This window comes from Rattus norvegicus, chromosome 4, assembly GCF_021556685.1.
Source record: "Rattus norvegicus strain SHRSP/BbbUtx chromosome 4, alternate assembly SHRSP_T2T, whole genome shotgun sequence".
NCBI lineage: Eukaryota > Metazoa > Chordata > Mammalia > Rodentia > Muridae > Rattus > Rattus norvegicus.
In genome coordinates, this window is record NC_141537.1 from 37,364,225 (window position 1) to 37,388,054 (window position 23,830).

At 39.7% G+C, this 23,830-nt stretch overlaps 1 protein-coding gene and 1 long non-coding RNA gene across 9 annotated transcripts in view; one reads left to right on the forward strand and one right to left on the reverse strand.

Moving 5' to 3' along the window:
* Positions 1 to 4,626: 4,626 nt before the first annotated feature.
* On the reverse strand, positions 4,627 to 5,654 carry LOC148006241 (uncharacterized). The gene is made up of 2 exons (XR_015686377.1): positions 5,211 to 5,654; positions 4,627 to 4,778 (listed from the first exon to the last, which is right to left on the reverse strand). It is a non-coding gene; the product is annotated as an uncharacterized LOC148006241 (long non-coding RNA).
* Positions 5,369 to 23,830, forward strand: part of Glcci1 (glucocorticoid induced 1) — a 72,925-nt gene continuing 54,463 nt past the window's right edge. For 6 of the 8 annotated variants that reach the window (XR_015685360.1, XR_015685361.1, NM_001439907.1 and 3 more), the window contains 1 exon segment: positions 5,369 to 6,247. Coding sequence is in view for 4 of the 8 variants with exons in the window: in NM_001439907.1 (NP_001426836.1) it covers positions 5,830 to 6,247 (418 nt within the window). In the remaining 4 variants the exon portion in view is untranslated. 8 annotated transcript variants of the gene reach the window in all.

Sequence of the window (23,830 nt, forward strand, 5' to 3'; positions counted from 1 at the left end):
ACATGGGCACTGGAAAAAATTTCCTGAACAAAACACCAATGGCTTATGCTCTAAGATCAAGAATCGACAAATGGGATCTCATAAAACTGCAAAGCTTCTGTAAGGCAAAGGACACTGTGGTTAGGAAAAAACGGCAACCAACAGATTGGGAAAAGATCTTTACCAATCCTACAACAGATAGAGGCCTTATATCCAAAATATACAAAGAACTCAAGAAGTTCGACCGCAGGGAAACAAATAACCCTATTAAAAAATGGGGTTCAGAGCTAAACAAAGAATTCACAGCTGAGGAATGCCGAATGGCTGAGAAACACCTAAAGAAATGTTCAACATCTTTAGTCATAAGGGAAATGCAAATCAAAACAACCCTGAGATTTCACCTCACACCAGTGCGATTGGCTAAGATCAAAAACTCAGGTGACAGCAGATGCTGGCGAGGATGTGGAGAAAGAGGAACACTCCTCCATTGTTGGTGGGATTGCAGACTGGTAAAACCATTCTGGAAATCAGTCTGGAGGTTCCTCAGAAAATTGGACATTGAACTGCCTGAGGATCCAGCTATACCTCTCTTGGGCATATACCCAAAAGATTCCTCAACATATAAAAGAGACTCGTGCTCCACTATGTTCATCGCAGCCTTATTTATAATAGCCAGAAAATGGAAAGAACCCAGATGCCCTTCAACAGAGGAATGGATACAGAAAATGTGGTACATCTACACAATGGAATATTACTCAGCTATCAAAAACAACGAGTTTATGAAATTCGTAGGCAAATGGTTGGAACTGGAAAATATCATCCTGAGTGAGCTAACCCAATCACAGAAAGACATACATGGTATGCACTCATTGATAAGTGGCTATTAGCCCAAATGCTTGAATTACCCTTGATCTCTAGAACGAAACTCAAGACGGATGATGAAAATGTGAATGCTTCACTCCTTCTTTAAATGAGGAAAAAGAATACCCTTGGCAGGGAAGGGAGAGGCAAAGATTAAAACAGAGACTGAAGGAACACCCATTCAGAGCCTGCCCCACATGTGGCCCATACATATACAGCCACCCAATTAGACAAGATGGATGAAGCAAAGAAGTGCAGACGGACAGGAGCCGGATGTAGATCGCTCCTGAGAGACACAGCCAGAATACAGCAAATACAGAGGCGAATGCCAGCAGCAAACCACTGAACTGAGAATAGGTCCCCTATTGAAGGAATGAGAGAAAGAACTGGAAGAGCTTGAAGGGGCTCGAGACCCCAAAAGTACAACAATGCCAAGCAACCAGAGCTTCCAGGGACTAAGCCACTACCTAAAGACTATACATGGACTGACCCTGGACTCTGACCCCATAGGTAGCAATGAATATCCTAGTAAGAGCACCAGTGCAAGGGGAAGCCCTGGGTCCTGCTAAGACTGAACCCCCAGTGAACTAGTCTATGGGGGGAGGGCGGCAATGGGGGGAGGGTTGGGAAGGGAACACCCATAAGGAAGGGGAGGGGGAGGGGGATGTTGCCCGGAAACCGGGAAAGGGAATAACACTCGAAATGTATATAAGAAATACTCAAGTTAATAAAAAAAAAAAATTAAAAAAAAAAAAGATTTGACAGTATAGGATGTGCCCAACTCTCACGAGACAGAAAAGGGAAGCTACTTAAGGGGCAATGGAAAGAGGGGACGGGAGGCAAGGAGGAGGGGGAAGCAGAGAGGGAGGCAGTTTTATACACACAGGTTAAAGAGAGAACGAGCTAGACACAGGTAAACACAGAAGGAGCCAGAGAATGAGAAGGAGCAGAAGATTAGAACAGATTCCTAGTGCTAGTTTGAGGTCAAACAGCAATTCGGGAGAGGCAGAGAGATAGAGATGAGAGAGAGAGAGAGAGAGCGAGAGCGAGAGCGAGAGCGAGAGAGAGAGAGAGAGAGAGAGAGAGAGAGGCTTGAATCGGTTAGTGTGGAGAGGAGTTTTGAGTCAAAACAGCAAGAACTTCAGGAAGAACTAGAAAAAGGGGTGTTTATTCAGCTGCAGCTCTCAGAGACTGAAAAACGTTCTAGGCCTACATTAGATTATATGGAGGCTTCCAGGGCTAGGCCTAGATTAGCAGACTGGGGCAATAAGCCTTGGAGATGACAGTTTACCAGGAGAATAAAAGTTACACTGACATCTGGTGCCTAATTACAGGGGATGGGTTCAGGTAGTTGTGAGCCATTGTGTGGATGCTGGGAACTGAATCTAGGTCCTCTAGAAAAGCAGGTGCTCTTAACAGCTAGGCCATCTCCCCAGCTCTGAGTTTCCCCATTCTTAATATCTCACATAAATTTCAGCGTGACTTTTAGGGGACAAATCGTATTCAATCTGTGGGAGATCCTAAGCCGGAAAAGCATGGGCAGAAGCAAGCAGCTGGAACTGGTAGCTCTATGGGCTTCACAATTTCTCATCTTGTTTGCTCTCCCTGAGGGGCAGCGTATTGTATTGTTAATTGCAGGTAGTTGGAAAGTTCTGCTTACTCCTGTTTTAAGTTAGTCTATGGATGGTCCTGGGATTTGCAAATTGTTGTTCCATAAATATCCAAAACATGAGGCCTGAGGAAAAAGGTGTTCATGATTGTAATTTTAATTACACTCACTTAGTTTGGATGGAATGTTGTGTGTGTGTGCCTTTGTGTGTATGTGTTCATGTGTGTGCATGCATTGGTGTGCTTGCATACCCTAGAGCAGAAGATAACTTGGGCAAGTTGGCTCTCTCTTTGTATTCTATGAGTCCTGGGGAATGACACTCATGTGGTCAGGTTTGACAAAGTGCTTTTACCCACTCAGCCAACAGAGGTTTTTCTAAAGTTATCAATGAGTGCTGTTACTTCTTCAAGACAGAGCAGTTAGTAATGGGTTTATTACTAACGTTAGGCCTTATGTAAAATGCTCAGGGGTCATTACACTCACACTCAATGGACAGGAAAATTGCACTGGGCCTGTCTATGCTACAGTAGTATTCACAGTGGATTTCAAACCCAGCAACCCATACTGTGACTACAGGGTTTAAAATTTATTTTTTCTAATGCTTATATTCTCTTGGCTTTTGTTACCCTTATCAGTATGAATAAATTATCACACATTTAACTCACAGGCATTTGAAGGCAGGTGCTGCATTTAAATTCTTAGGTATGACCATCACTCCTTAATTCTTGAGAATAAAGTTTTTAGAGGGAACCATGTTTTCTTGAATAAAGAGAAAATGCCTGGACATTCAAATAACTCATGATAACTTTCTGGAAACTGAAAATACTATTGTAAGAACAGATAGTACCTGGGTGTGTAATTAATTCAATGGCACAACACTTCACGCAGCCTCCTATGTAAGGCTCTGGGTTCGATTTCCAGCATCAGATGCAAAACAAAATGGCACTTAAAAACTCATACAAGTTCTCTCACTTATATTTTAGATACAATTTAAGTTTATGATGTTCGATCTGAATGAACATGAAACCTAAAATCATGGCCAGCTATATTGTTTTAGCTCCAAATGAAGTGCTACCGATCATTGCCATCTGCGGCTTCCTATGACTTTAGAATCATCATAAGCTAACGCGCTGAAGTTGTTCCACACTTGGATGGAAGTGACCAGAAATGACATTTCTATGATGAAGCTATGCTGTAATCAAATCACCAACTTTAGATATTTGCCAGTAGTTTAAAAACTTTATACATTTTTAGTATAAATTTGTTATCTTATTCTTGCTGTTCCCCCCCCAAAAAAAGCACCAAAAGATTCCATTGTTTTTATTCACAAAAGGTTATAACTTAATATGAAAACATTAATCTTTAGATAGAAAACCTAATAGACAAATTATGTCAAATTTTAAGGTCATTTTGTTCTATATATAATCAAAATATATGTTGTTCTAGAAAGTAAGAAAAGTGTCTTGATCATGTGTCTGCCGAGCACATACATCTTATGCTTGGAGCACAGGGTTTCTTCAGATGCCTGCCTTGGTCCCTCTGGACTCAGCTCTCAGCTTCCAGGTAGCTGAGTAATCTCAGACAAGACAATTAGTGTCTTTGTGCCCCAGATGGGAAAACAGTGAGGATAATAACAGCACATACCTTGTGGATTATGTGAAGAATGAATGAGTTAACACATAATAAAGTCCTTAGAACAGTGGCTGGCACGTGGTGAATGTTTAGTAAATATTAGCTAGTATTTTCATATGTGATAAAGTGTGGAACTATGACTAATGTAGTGGGATATAGTACAAGATGCTACTTTTTATATTAGGCATCATTCTTTTTTTTTTTTTTTTTTTTTTTTTTTTTTTTTTTTTTTTTTTTTTTTTAGTCTGACCACACAAGGAAGCAGAGAAACTGACCATTTAGTGGCTGGAATCAGGAAGCTTCTCAGTGTGGGCAGACACCAGGAGTACACCATTCTGACATCCCATTTCTTTATTTTGTAAAACCATATTTTTTGAATCTCATGAGCATTAATAGGAGGTATCTGATGTAGCACTTTAATTATTCCTAATTAGGGTTTTATATACTTTCCTTTGCCCATCTATAATCTTTGTACTTCTCATTTTCTTTGCAGAATAACTGCCCACCCCCACCACACAGAGGAAATGACCACAATGAATTGTTACATTATGCCTGGTATTTATTTCTCCCAAGAGACCATCTGCTCCTGGGTAGTAAACTAGGTGCCCTCCATTAATAAATCTGATGATGCGATGATGTAAATTTTCTTGTTGACATCTACAATTCAGAATGTGATGTTCTCCACCCCACTCTGCAACTACAAACGTTAAGACAGGTTGTAATGGCAGGTGCATTTTGTTCAGTTCCATACACTACTCCTGAAGTTGTTTTTATTCACAAGACGACTAAGACACTTAAAGACATTTCTATGATTAAAAGGGTTAGGGATCCTTTATTCAGCTTTAACTAAAACATCTCACCGGATGCAGGTGTATTTGTAAAGTTAGTTTGGCTTCAGTGTCCTCAGCCTCAGGTTGTAGAGAGCACTGGAGGGTGGAGCCCTTGCAACTTGCTTATCGTAGAGCGCGCTTGTCTTTGGGCGTCAGAGCACGCGTAGCGCACGTATGGACCCACTTTTCTAGCCTGACCCTCACCTCAAAGGCTGTCAACTCTTCTGTCCCTCCCCTCCGCGCCAGGTCCGCCTCTCTCATCCACTTTCACGCTCCGCCCCAGAGCGGAAACCTCGTACCGTAATTGGCAAAGTCTCTTTTCACTCCGGCTGCATAACCAATCCTTAGAACTCCGGAGTAGTGTGGCTCTGCCAATCAGATCAGTTGCAGCCGCAGGAGCCGGGTCCGGACCGCCCAGAGGCGTGGCCGGAGGCGGGGCGCAGACACAGGATTAGTTGCCATTCCGAGTGAGAACTGGGTCGAGGTGGCTGCGGCGGCGGCGTTTGCGGTGGCGCGGGCTACGCGCAGCGCGAGGCGCCTCGAGGCCCCTTTCTCTCCTCAGAGGCCAGAGTCCCGGCTCTACCCGTGGCCGCCGGGTCCTGTCGCGCGGGCGATCCCCGTGAGGGCTGAGGAGCCCCGGGAAGCCGGCGAGTGCCCTGTCAGCGCGATGCCCGGGGCGGCGGCGGCCATGGGCTGGACGCGGGCTCGGCCGTGAGCGCCCCGCAGAGCGCCGCGGGGCGGTTGAGGCCGTTGGACGTTGGCCGTCGCGGCGTCCCCTCCCCCTCGGCGGCGGGGTGCGCGTCGGAAGGGGAGCCCCGCGGCTCCGCCCCTCGCCGCCCCTCCCCCGTACACATCGCACGCACCGCCGCGCCGGCTCCCACACGCTCGCGCGCCCGCCCGCCCGCCCGCGGAGCCACCATGTCCACTGCGTCCTCCAGTTCCTCTCAGACCCCTCACCCCGCGCCGCAGAGGATGCGGCGCAGCACCGCGGGCTCCCCGCCCGCCGCTGCCGGGAGTGGGACGGGGCCGGCCGTGAGCTGCGCACCGGCTGCGGGAGCCGGCCGGCTGCTGCAGCCCATCCGCGCCACGGTGCCCTACCAGCTCCTGCGGGGCAGCCAGCACAGCCCCACGCGCCCCGCCGCCGCCGCCGCGCTCGGCAGTCTCCCAGGGCCCAGCGGGGCCCGTGGCCCTAGCCCGTCCAGCCCGACTCCACCGCCGGCCACTGCCCCAGCCGAGCAGGCGCCTCGCGCCAAGGGCCGCCCGAGACGGTCCCCCGAGAGCCAGCGGAGGAGCAGCTCACCTGAGAGACGGAGTCCCGGCTCGCCCGTGTGCAGAGGTAGCGAGCCCAACCCTCCCGTCCTCCCGGGCTGCGTCTCCCCGACGGTGCCCTGCGTGGAAACTTCAGCCTCTCCGGGCTTCTGTTTGCTAGTGCATTACCGAAGGTGTGAAAGTGGCTTTGGGAATCTCAACCCCTCCTGAGGTCGCTGCAGGGCTTGAAGGAGTGACCTGAAAATCAACTTTTATCTGACCCTCACACCGCCACTCAGATTTTATCTTGCATCCCTCGCCTGCAAAAGAAAAGTGTTTCGGTTTAATAGCTTATTAGCTTTCTGTGTTTGGAGCCGGGGAAGGAGGAGCGGGGCAAAACCCTTAAACACGCACACAAACTCTAGCGGTGAATAAGGTGGTAGTGGTAATCTCTGCAGCCTTTGTGCTTTCCCACAAAGTTCTCGTCTGGAGTGTGTTTTGTTGGTTTTGTGTTTTGGAGACTTGATTGCGGTAGTTAGGATATCCTCTGCTTGTGTAGGGGAGACAGTTTTAAGTGTATAGGGTTTATGCACCCCTCTCCTCTACTTTATATAGTCATGCATTAGATCACTACTGCACTACAAATGGCTTATGCCTGAATGGTGATTTTCGTGGGGAATTTCTTAAAGCCTGTTTGTGGAGTGTGTTCACTTTTTCCTTCCATCTTTAAGTATACTTACCAGTTCAGTTGAGCTGTGTAGGGATCTCAAGTTTTCTTTTTTGTTAGGTGTCAAAGGTAATGGTCAGGGGGTGGATGCTGTGGGCTCCCCTTAATGTTTTCTGTTTGGGTTTGGTTTTGTTTATGTCTAGGGACATAGTGCAGGAACTAGTTGACTCCTGGGGGAGAAAAGGAAAATTAGGCAAAACAGGGACGTAAAGGCCATGAGGGAGAGTCGAGTACCTAATATTCTCAGATAGCAGCCTGGAGCTACAGTTGCTGCTGCTTCTGCTACTGCTGCTGCTGCTGCTGCAGCATTGTGGAAGGAAGGAATCATTCGGAGTAGGGAAACAAAACAAAACAAAACAAAACCTGCTCGGAAGGAAAATATTACCAAGCTTCACACAATGTTTATGTGGTATGTGGGGTTTTTGTTTAAGGTGGACATTCTTAAGGTGTTTAGAATTAGAGAAAGGGATTGCAATAGGATAGATCAAAGTTTAGGTATTTTTAGCTTTAATTTAGACCTGTGATTAGCATGTTGCTGAAGCACTTGCTTTCAGATCCCTTGATGGTAAGCCTCTGGGTAGGATGTAGTGCAGTGGAATAAGTGCGGGAGCACTAAGAAATACATCCTGTAATCTGTATGCACCAGGAGGAATTTGCTCCCCAACTCCTCCCCCAGGTCAGGCCAGCTGCTGCAGAAACTGACATCCTCCAGCAAATCCTGAATGAATGAATGAAAACAACGTGATCGCCCTAATAATGACCACAACCGAACACACATCTTTGGCTGTATTTTATAGAAAAGTCCACCATTTTCTAACAGATTAATGCCATATGCAACTCCCTTGCACATTTTCTGGGGCTGTGTTAAATGAGAGGTAACAGAAAGAAAAGAAGACAGCAGTAGTCACAGACATTTTTGAATGATTTAGCTTTAGCAGGTCGTTAATGGGAGTTTGGGGGATTTTCTTTTAGGAATGATGTAAAAAAAATAAGAATTGTAGATCGTATGCAGAGGATTTTGTGGGCAGAGTTTGAGAAGTTTTGGCAATTGCTGTAACAATATAATGGCCTCCTAGTACCTCTTTTCTTTTTGTTGATAAAACAGTAACATCTTACCACAGATAATAGTGCAACTTGTTTTTCTGCATCCTTCAAAAGCCCTAATTGCTTAGGAATTACATGCCCCATCATGAAGTACTTTTAATGAAATTTGTGATCAGGCTTAAATTCTTCTCTTTGTTGTAGAATGGCAGACCAGAGTTTAATGCAATTTTAATGCAATCATGATGAAAACACTTAGTTTTGTGTCTGTCACAGTACAGATTTGCAGGGTCAGCTTGTGCTGGGGATGAACATTCTATGCTGTATTCTGCTGTTTATAACATCAGGTGTTTTGTTCATTTCTTACATGGAAGTGCTTTTTGAAAGCCATGCTCTTGTGCTCCTAGTTTTTGATTGTATTACCGCTATATTACTTGTTCACATTCTGCCTCGTTCTCCTCTGCCCATAGTGAAAGTACAACATACAACTATCATGGTCTGTCTCTTTAGCCACTTCAAATCTATCCTGTGACATAACAATTTCACTAGTTTCTTTTGAATTCACTAAGGTTCTGACATCAGTGGGTTTTAGTTTCCACTGACCAAAGCTGCTGCTGCTGCTGCTGCTGCTGCTGCTGCTTCTGCTGCTGCTGCAGACACTGACATCACTCTACTGCATGAATGAAAAACAGCAATGTGCACCAATCAATCTCCCTCTACTCTCCTCCGTCCTTTTTTTTTTTTTTTTTGGCACCTTTCAAGGTGGGGGGGTAGATATTATATTATGCTTTGAGAGACTACACATAAAGATAGACATAGGTAGACATTGACTCAAGGGATATGTATTTCATGGAGATAGATGTTTACAAAAAGCTTTAAGAGCTATGAGCATTTGGATTGTGGGTGACAAGGAAGCATTCAGAATTGTTTTCATATTTTGTCTAATTATGGAAGGAAATATAGAAACTAAGTTTTCTGATTCTTTTATCACAAATTATAAGCAGAATTTTGAATCTAGTGTCAGTGTTTTTCTCAAATACTCCTAGCATATATATTTATAGGGTTAAGCTAAAGTAATAGAGAGTTGATGCTTATGTCAGAAAGCGGGGAGAAAACTGAATTCTGTAAGTAGGAACAATCAGTTTTAAAATTTATTGTATTTTAAAAATCCAGTGGAAAGATAGTGATTCTCTTTATTTTTGAACCATAACTTTAGATAGATAATTAAATGACTACCATAATGGAACATGCATAAACCTGCTAACATCATGCTTTATTTAAAAGACATGGAAATTTACAAACTGAAAGTTGTGTTTTGTTGGTGTTCCTGGACCATTCTCTTTTTGTATTTTTTCTTTCTTGTGTATTTCAAAACTTCAAGGTTATTATTTATATTCATTTCTGAACTTCTGCTATTAACAAAATGTCATCCTTCCCCTTGTTTGATTCTGAAGGGTCTTGAAGTGGTAAATGACAAGCTACTGAATGCATCCCATGGCTCCCTGTGATGTGTTTGTAATAGATGTAAAATCATAAAGTATTATGCAAATAGTTATTTTTGTGATGGTAATACACAAACTCTATCGTTGAGATAAGTATAACAATTCAAATGAGACTAAAGCAGAGTGTTAGAGTTAAAATTAATGATCTTTGAGAAAAAGTCATTAGGAATAACCTAAAGAAAATATAAAGTAGTTGCTTTCTCAAAGCCAATAGAATAAACCCATGGATTTAAACAGTAAACAAATAAGACAGTAGGTAACAGAAATCCTTATGTCTGTAAATATCCAAATTAAAGAATTATAGGTTATAAAAGAGGCAAAACTAAATGCATTAGAGTACTCTAGTTAGAGAATCCTGCTTATGTTTATTTTACCAAATCTAGTAACAAAAATTCTGAAGATCTGATAATTTATTAGTTTCTTCTATGAAAAAGTGTGTTAATTTTTGATTCAACCTACTAGATTTTTTTTAGGCCTCCCACTCCTAAGAAATTGGCAATTCTAAAGTGTGAAATTTGATCAGAACTTTTTCCTTGGGAATCTTGAAAGGCTTTTGTCATATGTAAAAAAATTATGTGTGTTTTAAAAGATAATTCAAAGCCAGCCAGCACAGAATGTGTAAGTGCGGACACTGTATTGTATATGTGTGTGCTTAACCTGTTCATTTGTTTTAAGTTTTAAGCTCTTCATTAATTTCCTCTTTTTGAGTCATTTTAATGTTCTTAGTTGTGAAATATCAACATTTTGGTATTTTTCCTCTGTTTAAAGATACTCTTCAGTTTCCCTTTTGGAAGTTGATTATCTGGCTGACATTTATAGAGATTGAGACTCTCTGTACTACCCTCCTCCATTTGAAATTTATTAGAGTCATTATGGGAACTTATTTCTAAACATCCCTACGTACAGTGAAAATGCATTAAGCTTTAGGCTTCCAGAATAATCTTTGAATTCTGATTTTGGAGAAAGTTCTTAATCTCTTAGAGTTGAACTAAATAGTGTTAATTTATGGCTCTGATTTTTTTTTTTCCCCTTTCAGTTACCTTATGGTGCATAAGGTTTTAAAATTAGTAAATGAGTAGCAAAGTTAACCAGTAATTTATGCTGTAAATTTATCAATTTATGTTCAAAGAGTATATTCTTCCCAAATATTATTGCCATAAACATATAGAACATTGAATACCTAAGATGTATGAAGTAGGTTAATGAATTTTTAACTGTACATAAAGTCTTACATGGGCTTATTAAATTGAAATTTTAGTTGGAGTACATTTCACAAAAGGATAACTCATTTACTCTGGTTTACATTTCTGAAAAGGCTTATTATGGTTTATACATTAGATAAATATTGAAAGATAATAGCATTCTTTTAATTATTTTACTTGTGATAATGTAGGTTATATTTGAATCGAGGAAACAAAACTCATCTCCATGCAACAAATAAGACAACATTCAAATTAAGTCTGAAATTTAAAAAGAAATTGAAAAGTCAATTTTACCAAACTTATTTGCTGCAAATACTGTGTCAAGATGCATATTATAGTACCAATGGCTCTGGGTCTTAATTTTAGTTCAGTCTTTTTCCCAGCACTTAGAATTCCCAGACACCACCCAAGTTGGCTTCTTTGTAACACCTGTCCTGGATCTGTTCCTGGCACTGTTGTCATTTGTGTTTAGTATATATTGTTTATTCTCCTATTAAATGTCTAAGAAACAAAGTTTTTGACAGTCTTTTTTTTTTACATCCTACATATTATTTATTTAAAAAGAAACTGATCTAACATATGGTCTATTAACTGGTCTGCTAAAATTATGCTGACGAAAGAGAATACTATTCATTTGCTGGTAAAGTCTAGGGAACTGATAGAATGGCTGGAGCACCAAAGTCCCTTACCCTTTGTCTGGACCTCTAGAAATGACCAAAACAGAATTAGTTTTTCCTGACAATTTAGGAAAATCTTTGTGTTCATTCTGCAAAGTAAAATTTAGTAGATTAACAGTAAGACTGAAGTTAAGAATATTACTTATGAGCAAATTGTCAAAAAATACTTATCCAGAATTGTCATTTTTATAGAAATAGGGAATGGCTGATACTTTTATCACTGGCCTTATTTCATGTCCATGTTGTTGAGGCAAATGACAGGAGGAGGCAGGTTCATGAATACTCAGTGGCTTCCTTTGTATTGTCCTGTCTCTCTAGTTGCTATAGATAGAAAAGAAGGGCACATTTGAAGATGACTCTTTGCCAAGCTATGTATACTTTGAAATTTAGCAAGAAAATGGGTTTAGAATTCTGTTCTTTTAATTCTGGATTCTGTGTTGATTTCACAGTTGATGAATTGCTGGGATTTTTAGGTAAAAGAACGACAAAACATGGGTTTCCCTTTGTATTTCCATGGCACTACTCTGTTGTTCTGGGACATGCTCTAATACTTTCAGGGTATCTAAAAATGTTAAGATAGTTGGCTGAATGGAACTAAAATGGAATACGGAAGGATGGCTATTTTCTATTCTTGCTTCTTACATGCACATGGAGGAAATAGAGATGAACATTGCACCTTGTTCGTGGGCTGGGAGAGCTCAGGGTTATAAACATTATTGTGTCTGTTCTCATTTACATCTAACTAGCTGTTTCTTAAATCGCATTATACTGTGCAAAGTGGTTTTCTCTTCATAAATCTTAAGAATTAGTTATATGTGGTGGTAAACTGACTTGACTAATGCCTAAAGAATTACTAAGTAGGTACTAGTCTCAAGTAATTGTCTCGGTAGCTGGCAGTAGCTTTTTTATTCAGCTTTTTGGAAGCTAACAGCCATGCTTGCAGTGTGAGTGTGAGCTCCACATATATAATTTAACGGAGTGCTACCACGTTGTGCCTTAATTATTACTTGCCAAAATTAAGAATGAGTTGAAGAAGCTAGTGAACCCCATAGTATTTGTGGCAAGGTTAGTGTTCAAGGTTGTCTGCCAAGTTATTACAATTACATAATTCAGCAGTCATCTAGCACTATTTCTAAACAAAAAACTGAAAAGCACTGCTACTTGTAGCCTAGTATTGCTGAAGGTCAAAAGTACCCATACACTGCTAATACTAATAAATTATCTTATTTGTCTTCTTTATCTAGTATGGTCATGGGAAAACTTGTTGAAGAGTTCATTAACTGATTTTTATCTTTCCATTATTAGAAAATTTGTTTGTTAATATAGGTCCTAAGAGAACATTCAATTGACAGGGTCACCTGGTATAGTTTAGGTAGCACAAGCCGGCTATCTTTCAGCCTCAAGTTCCAGAGTTCTTGGACTACAGGCATGCTATACAATACCCAGTCTCTGTTGTTCCTTAAGAATCTTTAGTATCTGTCTGTAGGTGCACATTTAAAAAGCATTCTTTCAAATGTCAGAACAGTGTAGTGGTCCAGGGAGTTATTTTAAAGTTATCACTCTGTTACATATTTTTCTTTCATTTTTGAAACTGAGAATACACTCATTTCATATATATATATAATGTTCTTCTGCAGTTTGACATAGGGTAGTGTCACTGACCTTTGTGTACTCTGAACATACACACACACACACACACACACACACACACACACACACACTTTGTTGTAGAAGTCTGAATTGTTGTTGAATGTGGTTTCTTGTGCACTATTGTAGACTGTAGCAATACTTAATGATGCCTTTTGAGACCATTGAAACGAGTTTGACTTGGCTTTCACTAAAATACCTGCTACTACTGATGAGAATGTAAAGTAGTAACCATTCCTATAGTAGCATTTATGTGCTATTTTTGTGGAGTGCTCAATGACTTGTTTGTTTTTCTTATACTCAGAATTTACATGTCTTTATTTTTATTCACTTGTAGTTTTTATTTTAAGGTAATATTAGCATTATACCCCTTACACTTACTCTTATATTTGTCTTTAGGATGGTTGCTGTGTTTTTTCACTTTCTATAAGACATGCACTCAAAGTGTTATTTATACAGATATTTTATATTATAAATATTTATACAGATAATTACTATTTAAGGATTAAAATTTACACCTAATTTATGGAAGAACAAACAGATGCTTGGTAAATCATATTTTTGAGTCAGTCTTTTTTTTCTCCCATTTTTATTAAATGGGTATTTCTTATTTACATTTCAAATGTTATTCTCTTTCCTGGTTTCCAGTCCATCAGCCCCCTAACTCAAACCCCTCCCCTTCGAGATAGGTGTTCCCCTCCCCATCCTCCCCCCCCCCCCCCCCCCCCGTTACCGACCTCCAACAATCCAGCCTTGGCAGGACCAATGGCTTCCTCTTCCACTGGTGCTCTTACTAGGCTATTCATTGCTACATATGCAGTTGGAGCCCAGGGTCAGTCCATGTATAGTCTTTGGGTAGTGGCTTAGTCCCTGGAAGCTCTGGTTGGTTGGCATTGTTGTTCATATGGAGTCTCAAGCCCCTTCAGCTCTTTTAGTCCTTTCTCTGATTCCTTCAACGGGGCTCCCGTTCTCAGTCCAGTGGTTTGCTGCTGGCATTCGCCTCTGTATTTGACATGTTCTAGCTGTGTCTCTCAGGAGAGATCTATATCTGGTTCCTGTCAGCCTGCACTTCTTAGGGGTCAGTCTTTTCTAATGACTATATTCTATTCTAATGCAAATAGAATATTGAAGAAAAGTATATGGACCCTGAATATGACCATGTGGTAAGTCATGTGAAATTTTAAGTAGGAATTTGGGAAATAAGGCATAGAAAGCGATACGTGAACTACTGCTGTTTTATATTCACTAAAACACTTTACTCTTGAAGTTTCTCAATATGGAAAGAAAAAGAAAAAACAGTTCATACACAGCGAAGTTGATGAATCCTTTATGTTTGATTCCCATTTTTAGTCCATTGTTCCATGTAGCTTTTTGCTACCCAACTTGTGCTCCAGGAATGGGCCATACTACCAGCCCACTTCCAGCTTCCCTTGAATCTAGGGATAAAAGACATACACACACACACAGTTGTTCATTTTTAGCTTGCCTACTTTGCACAATTGCTGGGCGCTACAATCTCCAACCTCGACAGTGTGCTCTTATCATTACTCTTAGTTTCACAACTCCTACCTGCCCTGACTTTAGTTGGTCAGTTGAATCTAGTCCCTGCTAAACATCTCTGACCATCTGCCTATAGGAGCAGCCACAGTCCACTGTTCCTCAAATGGCTGCCCTGTTATCTCTCCAAAGCATGTGGAACTCTGTCTTTCCTTCCTTGTGTCTCCTTTCTTGGCTCCAGGGACCCGGAAGTCCTGCCAATTGTACCCAGCAATTGGCCCATGGCTTTCTTTATTGACAGATTAAGAACCAATTGGGGAACTGGACCTTAGCACATAACTGCCCCTATAGTCCATAATTAATGTAGCTGTTTGCAAGTCCTTGACAGTTTAGCTGTAGTTTGGTTCATTTATCTTAAAATTGTATCACTGTTTTGGTGGGTGTGTCTGTTTTAACTAATACACCTGTTTCTTTTTAGTATTATGGTATGTAATCTGATATTTGGTATTTAAAAGGCCCTGCAGTAAATACTTATTAAATCCGTATATAGGATTTACAGAGATTTCTGTTTGAGCTATATAAATACACATGTGTACACACTGAGAGACAAGAATGCATACTATGGAATGAAATTGCTGAAGAATGATCATAAGACATGAAATCTTAAAAGTACATGATAGTTTAAATTTAATAGGTTGTATTTATGCTGTTCCTTTTATAGAATATTAACTAATTTGAGTCACTTATGAATTCTGTCTTTGTTTTGGGCATAATTCAAATATGGTTAAGCTTGGGAAGGCACTGATTTAGATCTTTGTATAGTGTAGAAGGAATCAGTGTTTTGCTATAGAAATAGTTTGGACAAAAATGAATTTTACACAAGTGTTCATATTTTGAAAGACATAACATAGGTTTTTATAGAGTGCTTTTTTTGTATAACATATAAAGTTTAGACACAACTAAACATGTTTCATAAAGTATGGAATGTACTAAATGACTTTAAAATTATTGCTTACAAAGTTATTCAAAAGAGTAACACAAACCAATATGTAAACGAACTTTGACCTTGAGACAATTTCGTAGGAAGCCAAAAGTCTGAAATGTAAACAAACAGTTTTCTTATATTTTGACCCATGTACAGACTATCCTTTTTTGTTGTTGGATTTTGTTTTTCCCCTTCAGCTCCTTCCACATCTCTCCACTTTCTCAAACTCATGGCTCGTTTTCCTTTTTATTTGTGTTATACTCAGACCACTTTTCTATATATAAATGTATAACTACATAAGTGCAGCCTACCAAGTACATTTAGTGTTGCTTGTATGTGTATTACTGCTTCCTATATGGATAGCCAATTAGGGAGCTCATCCCTGGGGAAGACCAATTCTCCCTCTTTCAGCAGCTTATTCCGTGGAATAAGGATCTAAATTTATTTTATTTCCAGTGATTTAACATCATCATGGCCAAAATTCAGTGGTTCTTTAAGTTAGAAATGTAGTTGTACTATTTGTAAAACCCAGGTAAGGAGATGTGAATTATATATTAATTTGAGTTTTATTATGATGGATAACTTAAAGTGTCAGGCGTATTTCAGATGCTTATTTGCTTTACTGATTTTCTAACTTAATGTACAAGTAAAATGATTTAATTTACCAAAATGTTATTTGCACAAACTGTTTAGGAAGTCAGTTGCACAAGGTTGAGGTTCATTGAGGTTGTTAAAACATATTACTAAATAGTATAATTTCTCTTTGCTGAATAAAGGTTCTAATAGATCTTTGTGAATACAAATATATCATTTCCATTTCCTCCCCAGTCTGAGTTTGGAAGTTCTTAGAAATTTGGAATTCAAATAACTCCTAAAAGGAAAGGATTCCTGTACTAATTATCACAGCCCCCCCCACCTGCTATCCTGTGAAAAGATGTGGTTTTTTTAGACAAATATTCCAAGGTTTTTTCTGTAGTTGTGTCCTTACTAGACAAACAAATAAAAAGTAAAGAGGCATTACTCTGTATAATACTCCATCATAGCGCTGTTCCTAAGCAGCCTTAGGAAGTAGCACTCCTTCCTTGGGAAGAGCTTTTAGAAACCCTTATATTCTTATCACCGTCAGAAGACAAAACAATGAGTAAACATCAAAAAACTAGTCATTTATTTGTAGGAATGGATTCTTTGGTTTATAATTAGATATTCCTAGAGGGTGTTGTTTTGTGTTTTGTTTGTTTTTTCCTTTTAATATGAAGCTTTCCAGGTTGTGGGAAGGAGGGAAGGGGAGGAAGGGAAGAGGAGAATGAGAATACATTCATGTGCCAAGGTGCTTTGAAGATCACATTCCTTTCTCGGTCACCAGATAAGAAGTTGCTGATGCTCTCTCCACATAGTATAGAGGTTCATGGTCATCTTTTTGTAGTACTCCAGTTTTAGTACAGTGAATGGTAGTGACTCAAAGTTTGCCCGCTCATATAAGATAAAGTCATTGGAGAACCAGCCAGGTTCAGTTTTGACATTCCGTGATTATGAGGTAACTTATGTCATTACAGTTATGTTTTTTTCCTGGAGGAATGGTTTAGGTGTTGTACTTGTGGACTAAACTACTTCCTTTGAAGTTATTTGATAAGAGTAGATTTGTTGTGTTGGGGTTTGGAGAATTTAGTTTCAACATGTTACCTTTTGTGAATCATTAAACATAACTTAAAGTCATGGTTGTTTCCAGGATATTATCTTTTTAAATTTGTTATTTTTTTATGTGCATGGGTGTGTTGCCCTGCATATGTATCTCTGCACCATGCACGTGCCTAATACCCATGGAGGCCAGAAGAAGGTGTCAGATCCCCAGGGCCTGGAGTTGACACACAGTTATAAGCTGGCAGATGGGTACTGGGAATCAAACTCGACTCTTCTTAACCACTAATGGATCTTTCCAGCCTGCTTAGTCTTAACAAATGCATCTTACTTTTCTCTTAAAGGCTTCATAATTTGTGAGCACAAATTTTGTTGGTTTTTATATTCAAAATTGAAACAATCTTTGCAAAGTATACTAATAAGCTAGGAATGGCTGTGTGTACCTGTAATATTAGTATTCCAGAGACAGAGGCAGAAAAATAGTGATCTTAAAGCCATTCTGAGCAAAAGATCCTGTCTGAATTTAAAACAAAAAGTATAGGGGCTTGTGAAATAACTCAGAAGTAAAGTGCTTGTTGCTCTTGCAGTGAATTGGAACCCCATGCCTAGCACCTGGGTTAGGGGGCTCACAACTGTTTGTAACTCCAGTTTCAGGTATCCAGACACCCTCTTCTAGCCTCTGCAGGCACATATGGGCATACCTATACACATACAAATCTTTAAAAAGTGTGGCATTTCTAAGGAATAGAGTGATTATTCTGACAGGTAAAACTTACTAAAGATTAAAACTGACCTCTCTATAGTCTTTAAACTTAAAAATCTAAGTATTTTTAAACATAACTATCTTCGGGAAGCTTGTTAGTACCTTTTTCTTAGACCTATGTTTCCACAGAGTAGAGTACACTATACTATTAGTGTGGAAATTGGTTGTTCAGAGTACATGCTTTGAATTGTTTTATGCTACTAAGAGAATAAAATAATGTAATAAATACTTAACTGTATAGTTTCAAGTTTGAATCATGCTTTAATGATTCATTTGTACAGAGATACAATTTAGAAGAGCAGTTTTCAAGATCAGGATATTGAGTGATTTAAGTTTAAAGTCAAGGACTTGATGTGGAAATGATTTCTTTGTTGGCACTGTGGAACACAGCTTGGTAAACCTAGAGTATTGGGGTGGTGCTGGGGGCTGGTGGTGCTGGGAGGGTGGTGCTGCTGGGGTGGTGGTGGTGGTGGTGATGATAATGATTAGTTTTGTGTCAGCATAAAGCTTGACTTTTCTTTTTAACTTATTTCTCCATTCTGATTATCATATATTGTTCAGTCTCAAAATTCCTTTCAATATTTTGGCTTCTTTACATTCCCTCCAGGACCTAACTATCTCCTGTTAGACTATAGACTGCTTAGTATTCTAGGAAGTGATACAACTTAGGCCTCTCCCTGCCACTAGGCTTTTATTTTGCTATTTGTCTATAATTAAGTATAGTCTATCTGTAGAAGAAGAAACAAAAGTGCTTTTTATAAAAGATCTCTTTTGGATTCTAAGTTAAGGTTAATATGAAATAAAATTCACCATATTTAACTTGACATAAAAAATTCACTCTTGACATATCCATTTTGTACCTGTGTTCCTGCTTGATTGAACTTGCTGTTTTTAATAAAATGTTCAGTTTTGTTTTATTAAGTGAATGTTCTTTTGTCACTCTTTGCTTTGAATTCAAGGTCCCTGTTAGGAATGTTTCTTTCTCAAACATACATGCGTTTTTGCTGAAAATTCCTGAAATCTCTGTGAGTAGCTTTCAAATATCCCCACCTTTTCCCGATGGAGGTAATTGTTATTTCTCATTATCTTTTCTTTTCTTGTTATCTTTTGAAGCATAAACTACATCTCTTTTTGTTCTGTTGTGTCTATTTAAGCAGTTGTGGTCTTACTAAAAGTGTCAGTTTCTTGAGAATAGTCACTTTTGGATGTCCCTACCCAACACATATCTTCCTTTATTCAGATGTTTTAATGTTTCTTTATCAGCTTGTTTGGAATGTTATTAAAGATTCTTCTGAGTTGACAGTTACTGAAAAGTTCTGAAAGGACATTGAGACTTGTTAAATTATTTCCCTTGTGCTAAGTAGATAAGAAGAAACGCTACCAAGAGAATGAATGTTCTTTTAAAAGTAGAAGAGAATGATGGATAGAAAGTGCTGACCTTTCAGTAAGATTGATGGTATTAGGCATTCGAAAATACAACATCCAGTCTTCAAGAGGCTCTCAATTCTAAGACATAGAACAGACAGTAGCACTGGAGTCTTTGCTTACCAAAGGTTGTGGTTTATCAGAGGTGTTCTGTAGGACCAGTGAGGTAGCTCAGCAGCCAAAGATGTCTGCTCTGAGCCTGATCTCAGGTCTGTCCTCTGGACCCACGTGGTGGAAGGAGTTAATGGACTCCTGAGAGTGTCCTCTGACCTGTGTGATGCAAATAAGCACAAGCCCACAGTACATTAAAATGTAGTCTGAAAGTATGTTCAGTAAACTTCTGATGAACTTTCTCAGTATTGATTGAGCTTCAGTATTTTGTTTAATGTTGCTTAGCAAAGTATTTTTTTTCTATTAAATGTGACATGCATACATGTGTAGTTATAATCTGGTTGAAATGACATACCTCATATCTCTGATGGTTAAACCTGTAGAACTTTTAGGTAAGTGTACTGTTCTCCAAACCTGTGTAAGAAGATCACAGTGAGGATTTACATATGTAACCTAACTTTTTTTTTTTAAATCTTTTTGGGAGAACAATTTATTTATGGTATTCTCAGTGAAAGTGAATCTTTTGTAGGGGTGAATAAGACTTTTGAAAATAACCCCCCAAAAAAGTTACTAAGAAGATAGTGTTGAATAATTGAGATTATCCTGCTTGCAATGACAGATGATGATGATAGCCCAGTGAGACTGACTTAGACACTTGATTTGAACTGTCCCTAGGGATAACTCAGACCCTTCTGATGTTAAGGATTTCTGTGGTTTTGCTAAATCTTCTTTTATTTCCTCCTTTAAGTCTACTCGTAGTGAATACTTTGTAGTCTTACTCCTTACAGTTAAACAAGCTAAATGGCATATGATGCTTTTATCCTGTTCAATTAAAAACTGTTAGTTTGATCTTCCTTATTCTTTTTTTAAAATGATTTATTTATTTATTTATTTATTTATTTATTTATTTATTTATTTATTTATATGTAAGTACACTGTAGCTGTCTTCAGACACACCAGAAGAGGGCATCAGATCTCATTACATATGGTTGTGAGCCACCATGTGGTTGCTGGGAATTGAACTCAGGACCTCTGAAAGAGCGGTCAGTGCTCTTAACCACTGAGCCATCTCTCCAGCCCGATCTTCCTTATTCTTGATCTGCCCTTCTCTGCTAGCTGAAATAGATTCCTGCAGAAGACTGAGGAGGTCTAGAAGAATAGTGATTAAATGGTGGAGGAAGTCTGAGTCACTGAATGATAATACTGAGGGCCACCTGTCAGCCAGGAAGATACACATTAGACTGTTACTGAGATAATCCACTCAGCTTTTCAAATAATAGCAGTTAGCATTAACCAACATTACTTTAGAGCTTAAAGAAAGGTGGTTAACTAGCAATTGTCTTTGATAGTTTTCCTTGGGAGACCCATTCTTTCTTGTCCGGTTTGTTAAATAGGCATATATATTGTCAGTGCTTCAAGATAACCCATCAAGTTGATTGTGTGACTGTGATAGAATATATTTGGAAGTAGTTTGGTATCACCAACCAAAGCACCTATAGCTACTCTCTGATTAAAATTTTAAAACATAATCTTTAAAAACATTTTGAGAGCTCTTAAGTAATGGCTGCCTCATAGAAATAAGACCAGTTTACCAGAGTACCTGGGAAGCTCAAGGAACTTAACTTGTTTGCTAAATGGTTTTACATTTTGTTCAGTTGTTATTCCATCTCAATACTACATTGAAAAGATTAAGAAAAACAGGGAGAGAGAGGGGAGAGAGGGAAAAAAACAGTTGAGTCATCCTTTTTGTATAATTAGGTTGGTGTGGTTTCATCTTCCTCCCACATTCAGATGAATCTCCAGTATATCTGGGGGTGGTGCTCATGTTTGTCCAATTGTCCCAGCTCTAATGTTTATTTTTAATGACACTTTTTTTCCCAAACTAAAATCTGGATGATTTCACTCATGTTGCAGGGCACTGGAATTGAATAAAGTTATCCCATTATTTAAGGTAAAATTTTAAACTTAGATGTCAATAAACACTGGCCCCCCACTTCTCTCTATTGGGGATTGCCAGTCTTGACTCAGGGACTGTTCAGTTATTTTCATAGGCTGTTATTGACTAAGATGAAATGACCAGTTCTATGATTAGAGGAATAAAGCAAGATGCTATTCTAAAATATTTCTAGCAGTGGATTTACTTTATTTTCAAGTTGTTTTCAATCCTTGGCATTACTTCTTGAAAGTCTTTTATGTATAATATTGGTAGAATTGTTGGCATGGAATGTTGGTAGAATGTTGTTCTGTGTATGCAAACACGAACTAATAGTGTTTTATCTGTTCTTCAAAACAACAGAAAACACCCCCACCCCAGCACCCTGACCTTGATGAAGATGCCATTTTGTTTTCCTTCAGAATGTTTTCTTCTGTTTTTTTTTTTTTTTTTTTTTTTTTTGCTATCCCAGCTTTAATGAAGCACTCAATTTTGGATAAACTGCTTCATAGTTACGTATTTGGTTCTTTAGTGTCAATATTTATGAAAGTAAATGCTACATAAATATTTGTACCTCCCTATTTCTGGAGTCTTGAGTCTGTTGAACCTATTTACTCTGGAGAAGTGTGGTTGTGTGTGTTCCCTTTGGTGGGCCTAAGGATATTATTGTGGAAACTACAACTTGTAGGGTAGATTTAATTTACTAGGCTGTTCTATGTTGAGAAAATTGATAGATTTGCATGTATATTAGCACAGATTTCTGTTTATAATCATGGCATCAGTAGGTTAACCTAAAGGACAGTCATACGTCCATAAGGTTTTAAGTCCTTCTTTGCCTAAACCTTTCTTGCTTCATCTCGTCTGTAGGTTACTGTGGACTTAGCTGCTCACTCAGTTACTGGACTGTTACTGGCCTCCTAACTTGTACTTGCTATTGTAGGGACAAAGCACTTTAAGTAATTGAACCTTTTCATTTACAAATTATATGCCAAAAGATATTTGAATTTATAATTTAGAAGATTTTCATTTTAATTTGAGAGAAACTCTTCACTTGTTGAGACAGACTGATATTTTCAGCAATATATTAAATCATTTGTTGCTGCTCAAATAGAAAGCTTATGTTTTTTTCCAGAATGTTGTTTTTATATCATTTTAGAAGTCAAAGAAACTATAGTAATGCAGATATGTACGCGTCGCATTCTTATATTTCTCACGTCATATCTGTTCATACTGTACTTTAAAAAGTTGACATAATTTGATTGTTCTTTTGTAGAGTTTCTATGATATTAACAGAGATCATTTTTTCCTTGCTTTAAGAATTTTCAGGTATAGATGAGATGGTTCAGTAGGTAAAGCTGTTAAGCCTGAAGCCTGACTTCAGCCCTGAAGCCCATGTGGTGAGAGGAAAGAGCCAAGTCCTGCAAGCTTTTCTGTGACCTACACACACACACACACACACACACACACACAGAGAGAGAGAGAGAGAGAGAGAGAGAGAGAGAGAGAGAGAGAGAGACGGACAGACGGACAGAGATAGAGAAATGTAAACATTTTTAAAGAGACTAATTTCTTTCTGTTCCTTGTCATTTTGGGTAGTTGTGGGGAAATCTGGTTATTCTCTTTGGACCTTCAGAGTTCCTTTTAGCTTCTTCCATGGCAAGGAAAAGGTCCTTCTGTAATTTGTAAGTCTTTAGCCATTTCCCTTAAAGGAATGCCTGATTCTGTTTCTTAGTCCCTCTTTAGAGTTGGACAAAGGCTTCTCTATGGATGCTCTCTAGATTTCGTCTGTGATTGTGAGCTTTAGAAGACGAGAGTAGGCCAGAACTGTAGAGCTGAGGAGAGTAGGCCAGGACTGTGGAGCTGAGGAGAGTAGGCCAAGACTGTAGAGCTGGGGAGAGTAGGCCAGGACTGTAGAGCTGAGGAGAGTAGGCCAGGACTGTAGAGCTGAGGAGACTAGGCCAGGACTGTGGAGCTGAGGAGAGTAGGCCAGGACTGTGGAGCTGAGGAGAGTAGGCCAGGACTGTGGAGCTGAGGAGAGTAGGCCAGGACTGTGGAGCCGAGGAGAGTAGGCCAGGACTGTAGAGCTGAGGAGAGTAGGCCAGGACTGTGGAGCCGAGGAGAGTAGGCCAGGACTGTGGAGCTGAGGAGAGTAGGCCAGGACTGTGGAGCTGAGGAGAGTAGGCCAGGACTGTGGAGCTGAGGAGAGTAGGCCAGGACTGTGAGCTGACGAGAGTAGGCCAGGACTGTAGAGCTGAGGAGAGTAGGCCAGGACTGTGGAGCTGAGGAGAGTAGGCCAGGACTGTGGAGCTGAGGAGAGTAGGCCAGGACTGTGGAGCTGAGGAGAGTAGGCCAGGACTGTGGAGCTGAGGAGAGTAGGCCAGGATTGTGGAGCGGACGAGAGTAGGCCAGGACTGTAGAGCTGAGGAGAGTAGGCCAGGACTGTGGAGCTGAGGAGAGTAGGCCAGGACTGTAGAGCTGAGGAGAGTAGGCCAGGACTGTAGAGCTGAGGAGAGTAGGCCAGGACTG